The sequence below is a fragment of the Lasioglossum baleicum genome, chromosome 8 (genome assembly GCF_051020765.1).
Source record: "Lasioglossum baleicum chromosome 8, iyLasBale1, whole genome shotgun sequence".
Taxonomy (NCBI): Eukaryota; Metazoa; Arthropoda; class Insecta; order Hymenoptera; family Halictidae; genus Lasioglossum; species Lasioglossum baleicum.
In genome coordinates this window covers 7,524,597-7,532,682 of record NC_134936.1, presented here as the reverse complement: position 1 = coordinate 7,532,682, position 8,086 = coordinate 7,524,597, and the positions used below count along the sequence as shown (strand labels likewise).

General features: G+C 35.9%; 1 protein-coding gene across 2 annotated transcripts; it reads right to left on the bottom strand.

The window, feature by feature from the left end:
• Positions 1-2,287: 2,287 nt before the first annotated feature.
• On the bottom strand, positions 2,288-4,189 carry LOC143211400 (uncharacterized). 2 transcript variants are annotated; one of them, XM_076429056.1, is made up of 4 exons: positions 4,060-4,189; positions 3,832-3,977; positions 2,760-2,892; positions 2,288-2,425 (listed from the first exon to the last, which is right to left on the bottom strand). In XM_076429056.1, exons 2-4 carry the CDS (start codon positions 3,969-3,971, stop codon positions 2,375-2,377), a joined length of 324 nt encoding a protein of 107 aa, XP_076285171.1. In that variant the 5' UTR covers positions 3,972-3,977; positions 4,060-4,189; the 3' UTR covers positions 2,288-2,374. The 2 variants fall into 2 exon arrangements, with proteins under 2 accessions (XP_076285171.1, XP_076285170.1); XM_076429055.1 differs by having other exon boundaries at positions 4,067-4,185.
• Between the last annotated feature and the right edge of the window lie 3,897 nt (positions 4,190-8,086).

The following is an 8,086-nucleotide window of genomic DNA, read 5'->3' as shown; positions in this document are numbered from 1 at the left end:
TTACAAAAGCAACGGTAACAATTTTAACGTCAACTGGGACATAACTTATTGATATCTGATTGTTAGTACAGTATTGAATGCAAGTATTATTAATGTAACACAGTGTTGTGCATAATGTCCCCCATACTGTGCAGCTTTCAGTATTCCCATTCACAATTCAGTGAGCAGTGAAACGGCTAGTTTGTTACTTGACCCTTCTTTTGAATTTGTAACACGCGTTCCTACTTATAAACGCGTTCCTTATAAGATAATAGTCGATCGATTTTCAGAAAATTCTTCTGGAAGATTGTACAGGGTGCATAAAAAATACTGATCATTTGTCGTAGGGGCGAATCTACACCTCTGGATCGATGGACATGTGTAAAAGAAACTTGCCGCAAAATCGTTTTCGAATCATGCTCTTCTGGAACTTTGTACAGCCAATAGTGATACAACCCTGGAGATGTATGAAGTAGAAAAACTGAATTGAATTGAAGTCACTTGAATTTCCAAAATTTCATCCAATTCTGAGCATGAACGTTATGGGAAACACAGCCTTGTTTTTAATGTAATGAAGTCATTAAGGGGTGGAATCAATTTTTATTTTATTCTCGCTTCCTACAATAAATGCAGAACATTTTTATTGTGCATAAAGATCCGCAGCCTAGTTATATCCATTGTTATACATAAGAATACTAATCCTACATTATAAAATACTAATGTAAAGTATACTTACAAATTTTTCAGAATCTTTCATTCCTCCGGTCGGATCCACAGCACACAAATGTGCCTGTTTTCCGAAGCATAGAGTACCACGCTTCTACACAATCACTAAACACTACACAACACACTTTCCGAGATCATGACACAGCGAACGAGAAGAAGTTAAATACATACTCCGACCACGATCAAAATAGTCCTCCGCTCTAAATGCGACGTTCGCGCGGAAACTCTGCTCCCCCATCATATAATGTATTCGATTACTGATCGATTGAAACAAAAATAATCGTTTCCAAGGAGATGTCGATTTTTCGAGAATCATCTGTGTTCCGTCGCGTACCATTTTTTCCTATTATTGGCGCGGGCATAAAGGCCCGACCACTGGCGATATACCTGAAAAGGTTGCTATCAGTGGTACATCCAGGGGGTGGCCAGGGGGCCAAGTCCTCCCCCCCAGAAAAAAATGTTTACCTTCAAAAATTAAAATCGCGGAATAAACCTTGCCAGATATGTTGGCTAAAAAAATGGTCATCACGCAAAACCTAGGGCTGGGTTCACTCGGCCCCCTCCCAAGATTGCATCATGGGTGCGCCACTGGTTGCTATAGCAGACAAAAAATGCGTACGTGTTCAATGTATACAGGTTGTTTATTTTAACTGGAACACCTAAATTATTTCCGCTACTATTAAAAGTAAGAAAAAATAACTAAATAGGATGTACATGGTTTTAAGGCGTGCATCAGGTGATAATAAAAAAAGTCCTTTGAAGGTAATTTTAACAGTTTTTTCAAGGTCACCGTATCTTTTTGCATATTAACATGTGTTTTTCATAATGCAATGTGGTATTCGGCGTCAAGATATGAGTTCAACTACCTACACACCATGGCGTTGAAGTGACCTTGAAGGCGAAAAAATCAGTTTCAGTTTGAAGAATACAAAAGTAATATGTAAAACGAAAAGGGTAATATTACCTTATTTTATTAGATGCTCAAAATGCTGGCCGTCTGTAGCAAGACACGTCTGTACACGAGTCTGTACATTTCTTATGGTATTTCCGCGGTGCCTCTAGAATCCGTAGCTATTTAATTTGTCTCTAAACACACAAGCTCTCTGTTTACTAGCTACAAGGTTTCCAGTTCAATGCAATTCAAGCAGTGTCATGACAGTACGGTTTGATCAGTCCGCAAGCATTGGCTTGTACAAATAATTCGGCGGGTGTGCTGTCCAAAATTGAGCAGATTCCGAGCATCCTCAACTTCAAGCAGCGTTCTGCCAGCATAATGCTCGCCATCTGCTCGGCCACGCTGACTGGGTCTTTATTACCCTTTGAACTATCCTAAAGCTGCATGTTGTTGCTGCTTCAGCTGCTATTTGCCTGGTAGTTAATGAAGAAATAGATGAAATTTTCAATATAATTTTCTTATACATACGTGTATCTTATAGGGTTTTGTAGCTAAAGAGGATATTTGAGAAAGTTCCATCGAAAGAAGTACCTTGATTACTTAGTGCGCAGTCGATTCTATCGAAATATGCGTGTCTTGAGTTGCTAGTGGCTGAAATCACGCTTCATCGGAAGGATTTGGAACTAGCAGTTCGTAACTTGTGATAGGTACGTGTTGCTTCCGTAAGCTGATCTTTCGTGAACACTATCGTCGTATCAATTACTCCTAAAAGTTCTACTGCACCGAACAAAGGAGAGTAAAATAGGAAAAAGATGAGCTCATCATCTGAAACGAGAGTTTGTTGAATCTGGGTGTTAAGTATCATTTAGAATAGCATGCACGAGGTGTCCCAGTATTCGTAGTACAAATAGAAAGCAGGTGATAGTAAGTAGCAAAGTAAGCTGAAAATACCGAAGAAAATTTTTTCGTATGGGACTTTGCGTTTCCGTAGACCACGTGTGGCATTCGACAGGGTAGGCGAATGATTCAAGGGTATGCACACGTTAACGAACCTTGAAACTCGATTATCTTTCTTTTGACTTTCTTTTATGTAGTATCATCTCTTTCGTGGTTATATCATACATACTGGGACACCCTGCGCACGTATGCGATCAATTACCATCGTCAAGCCTTCGTAACACGGTACAAATAAACCGGCTAGATTCAACTCTACTGCTACCTGAGTTCTCACCAATGCGAGTAACACCATCTTTTGCATTTTTGGTGGTATACGATACCATAACGTATTGCATCTAATCCAAACAAAATATTCTGTTCATTATTTTCTCATTATACACATGTGTGCAAGGTGTGGCTGGACGGGAGGTACAACCTGACAGGTTGTAGATTGTAGAAGATTAATTTTGCAGAGATTATTTATTTATGTGTCTGTCACAATCGTAGGGCGAGTCCCGAAAAAGAATTCGACGATCGGAGAATAAGGTTCACCCTTATCGGTCATCATCAGATGCATCGGACGATTCCTATCTAATAGCTCTCGTATTCACTGCATTTTGGAACTCGAGTTTCTGAAAAAGAGGCGTCAAACGAGAAATCGTATTCCTTCTTTTCGATTTATTTTTACATGTAGATTCTTCCCCTGCCCGATTGTAACAACCGTCCGGTCACACTGTGTATATTTGAACACAGTAGAAGTGGTTTGTGATTTGTATTGGATGGTTGCAAAAGACCTTCTTTGAAGGCAAATCATGCAAGTTTATGAAGAAGGACTCCACTAACTCGACCAATTTTTAATGGCAACAGCCTTTGTAGTTCGAAAACAAATGAAAATTGTACAAAATTGTATCATGTTTTATATTCTAGCCTTTTTTGAACATTTTCATATCTCATAAATGCATTAAGATCCGAAGGTTACTACAATAGTTTAATTACTAAAATAGTAGTATTTATTTTATTATTGGCCTCGCGGCCAAGAAATTGAAAGCTATTTAATTACTATGTATTTAGAAATTGATTCGATTTTAACACTAGGTTTACCTTCCCTGAGGAATTGTTTACCAAATTTATTTCTTTGGGTATATATTATTGGAAAAATGGCCAAAAATTTGGATAGACACATACTTGTTACCTTTATAAAATAATGTGGAATTTCTGGAGCTCCGTAAACCTAGTGTTAAGTTCATCGATCTGCTCGATGGTAACATCTCCTAAATAGAAAAACGTAAACTTACATTTCCTGGTAAAAGTTAAGACTACTGTCCAACATCATTTGCCCGCTATAATTGTTCCCGCATATAAACGACACATATGCTGAGACGAAGAACAAAGTAATCGCCACTTCGTCATATCCCCCCTCCAAAGAGATACTCATGGACAGCTGTAACATACGTGAAGCAGTTTTGTTATGTTTTCTTGGATAGAGATGGGGATATACATACAATAAATTTACTAATACTTACGACTTACACGATATATATTTACACCAAACGCGACAACAACTACTGTCACCATCATTAAAGACGGTATCATCACTTCTTTCGCAAATTTCTTAGTGTGTCTTCGTTTGCAAATTTATAATATTCCGGAGTATTGTTGGTCAAATGGTATAAGACGAATAAAACAGGCAATAAAAATATAATGAAATATGGACCAATAACGTTTGGATATCTGAATATGATCTGAACAATGGTACCAACTTAATCGCTTCACAGTGTATTTCCACAACTGGCTGTAAGTCTATTACACTCAACGCATCGGAATTTGCCACGCTATTTACTGTATTTCGTATTCGGTAACTGCGAAAGAGAAAAAACATATTGACGCTGTTGAAATAGTAATATGAATTATTCTATTGGATCGAGACCAACAAGATATTTATTTATAGGTTTATTTATAATAACATAATAAGTAATCCTAAAATGGCAGAAAGTAATAGAAGGGAAAGGAAAAATTTTCTAAGATATTTGCGCATAATACAGCAGATGAAAAGAATAGAACAAAATGGAAAATAAGTTATTGAATAAATCCACTAATAAATATCTTGATTTTATCTTTGAATTTTAATTTGAAAACGCTACGACCTTTCGTTCCAGCCCAATAACAGTCCGAAAATAGCTTACAATTGGTTTTTAACGGGTTTCAATGTAATACAAAGTTAATAATCAAGTAAAGACTTTGCAGATATACAGCGAACCCAAAAAATATTTGAACACTTTTCTGATTCTCGAGAAATTGTCAATATCTGAACCATGATAATTTCGTTAGAAAAATAATACAATAACAACGGACACGTTTTAAAGCTCGAAGTCTTTATACAGTCACGTTACGAGACTCACCCTGTATATTAGAAGAGAAGAAATAAACAGTAATTTTTAAACGATCGTTATGTTTATTTTTGTCAGTGAGGGTATGCAATATATATTTGAACAATGAGATTTTTCTAGCAATTTTTGATACTGATAGGTTGTATTTTGGAATTGAAGTATATGTATATACCACTAGAACGCATTACTTCGTTACGTGAAAATTATGGAAACCTTGGATAAATCAGGTGTGCTACCTTTTTGATAGCGGACTGTATAAAGGAACTTGTCTTCTAACATTTAACCCGTTCATTATTCGAATAGGTGTATAAGATTGAGGTATGACGCTGGAGAAAATTGAAAAATTAATTAAAACGTACCTGGCGATTTCCAATAACCCACTTATATAGGTGGAAAAAATAGTAATCGATCCTTCCGTACACGCTAACGTTAATAAACCAAACGCCACTGACATTATGGCGTGCCAACAAGTCAAATTAGTTCGCAGGCTTTTCTCATTGAAATAGAATCCCAAGAGATGTAGAAAGCGAAGTTGAAGATCTGATTGCAAGATTGTAGATAATCCTAATGTTGCAAATAAACATGTTGTTCCGCAACACACTAGACCTAAATCAAGGGTGATGTTATGTTAGTAATGATTTCTTCTGTAAAAACGTTTCAATAACAAAAGAACATCAAAATGTTGTAAAATGTGATCTGTACAGTAAAATAATGTCAATTCTTGCGTGATTTTTTGTGAGATTTCAGGTTTTTACGAACGGGCATTACACAGTTTTTACTGCTTTTTCGAATTGTTTTCTAATATTTCGCAAGCATTGCTCTTAGAGACATTATGAATTGGAACACACTTACGTATGTTTTGTATGACGATACTATAAAACACGACATGAACTCTATACATATCTGTATTATAAGAAAGTGCTTCTTCTTTTTGTGCATAATTTATATGACTATCCTGAGTAGATGTTCTTCAACGTCGTGGTGTAATTAATATTTTTAAGAATTACGAAGCCAGATAAAAATAGCTGATAATTAGACTGCGGAGTTGATTCATTTATCATATCACTGAGTAGATGCCAGCTTAGCATAAAAATAGTAGACGTTCACATAAGAATCTGTGCGCGGCTTCTTTTATCTGATGAAGTTAGCTGCAATGGTGGTGAAACGTTGGAAAAACAATTCCAAAGGGACGCACATGTCTAGACTACGGGTTTTCATGTATTTGTATGTAGATTATAGCAAAAGTGGATCACTGGAAAACAAAACTGTAAAGACATTAGAAGTGTTCAAGAATATTAAGACTTATTCAACTTATTGAATGAAGAAGTACATTTTAGCCTAATTTCTATTTCTAATAAGTAGACTGCGGATCTTTGTGCAATAGAAAAAATGTTTTCATCGATTGCCAGACATAAGAGCCAAACAAAAATTTCTTCTTTCGTCCAATTATCTTATTAAGCTGAAACTAGTACGTTGATGATGTTCTTAAATCTTTTTAATATGTTCACTGCTTTAAATTGTGCGGACTCATTTTTGTTATAAGATCATAAAATCCGCAGTCTGCTTATAAGCGCATTAGAACATTTTTATTTTACATTAAAATCCGCAGTCTAGACATGACTTACGCCGTCCGAATCACCCGATTGACAATGTAGATTTCAAACGAAGTTTGACTTTGTTAGGCAACAAACAAGCTGTCTGGCGTATGTCTTTACCGAAGTATAACTGCAGCATGCGTTTTCCTACTATCGAATATTTCAATAATAGGTCGATTTCGATAGGATCTCTCAAAGTAGCATAATCTTTTTGCATACTCGCAAGTGCGTATTTAATCTGAAATCACATGTAAACGGATAAGATAAATTAGAATAACGTTTCTTCATTCGATATATGTTAGATATAGGAACAGCTAGTCTTATAGGAACAGATATTCTTAAACTCACCGTTGACATTGTTAAAAGAGAAGTAGCATATCGTAGAGCGTATATAAATAATGTAAATGTGAACGAAATCTGCACAACTATGTCGTTTAGCGTCATTTTTGAATTTCTGATCGTGAGCAGCTAAAAAATATGTTATCCATATTTAAAAACATGAAATCTCCGTGGTTAGAGCAGGCATGTCAAACTCTTTCACCACCAAGGGGGTGAAAAAGCAGATTCGAAATAAAAAGGAAACACATTTTCTTTATTAACACACACGTTGCTGTTACACATAGAAAATAACATACGTGCAAAAGTTGTTTTTTTTTCAAGATTACTTTATTTGAATAAAACTATTTCATTTTTGTTTCGAGGAAACTTGGGAATGTTTTTCAGTAACGACATTTCCAAAATTTAATTATTATTTTAATTTAATTAGTAATTATTTTTGAAATTGATTTTACGACTGTAGATAATATAGGAAAGTCATGAAAATAAATTCGGAAGGCTGACAAAAATAATGCAATTTAACCGATTTAAACCGACAATATCTCGAGAGTGAAATTATATGTGACATGCGGCTTTCTTCCTGACAACCACAGATGCAAGCGTGGTAAAATACGAAATACATTCGATGTCGAAAAGATATACTGAGACGATAAAAAAATTGATAAAAGAATTTGTCCACAGAGTTCAAAAATACAATCACACAATACGAGAGCTTGAATTAATTATGTTACGAGTTCACTTGGTCACAATGTGGTAAACATTTCTCACTTTTTGGACGGGATTAGAGGAGTGACACTTTATGAAAACGTTTCACTGCGAATTGAATCTTTATCACCTGCTGCACCACACAGCCGCATACCACCAGAAGAATAACAAATCTATAAATCTTTATTAGAAATGAATTATTGTAGGGCCAGAGTCCAGCGGACGACATCACAGAATAATATATCTTGTAGTTTCCTTGAAACACTTCCATCTTGCCTGCCACCGAAGAACGTCTGTATGAAGAATCCGAAGCATCGTCCAACCAGACCTCGCTGCCATATTTTATTCACACTATCCTGCGCTTATCTCAATTTGCTGTCGACTCGCTTGTCCTTAGAAATTGATTGTAATTCGTTTGAATTATACATAGAGTTCCGTCACGAATCGAACGATTTGATTAGCGGGTTCAGGGAAATGTCAGAAACATGTGGAACACTAAATTCTAGAAATAGCTAGATTGTTACAAA

Coding starts and splice junctions, on each gene's coding strand:
- LOC143211400 (XM_076429055.1), bottom strand. CDS start 4,129: ATGATACCGTCTTTAATGATGGTGACAGTAGTTGTTGTCGCGTTTGGT. Junction 3,978..4,066: donor TTGGTGTAAATATATATCGT/GTAAGTCGTAAG, acceptor CGTATGTTACAG/CTGTCCATGAGTATCTCTTT. Junction 2,893..3,831: donor CTTAACTTTTACCAGGAAAT/GTAAGTTTACGT, acceptor TGTTTGGATTAG/ATGCAATACGTTATGGTATC.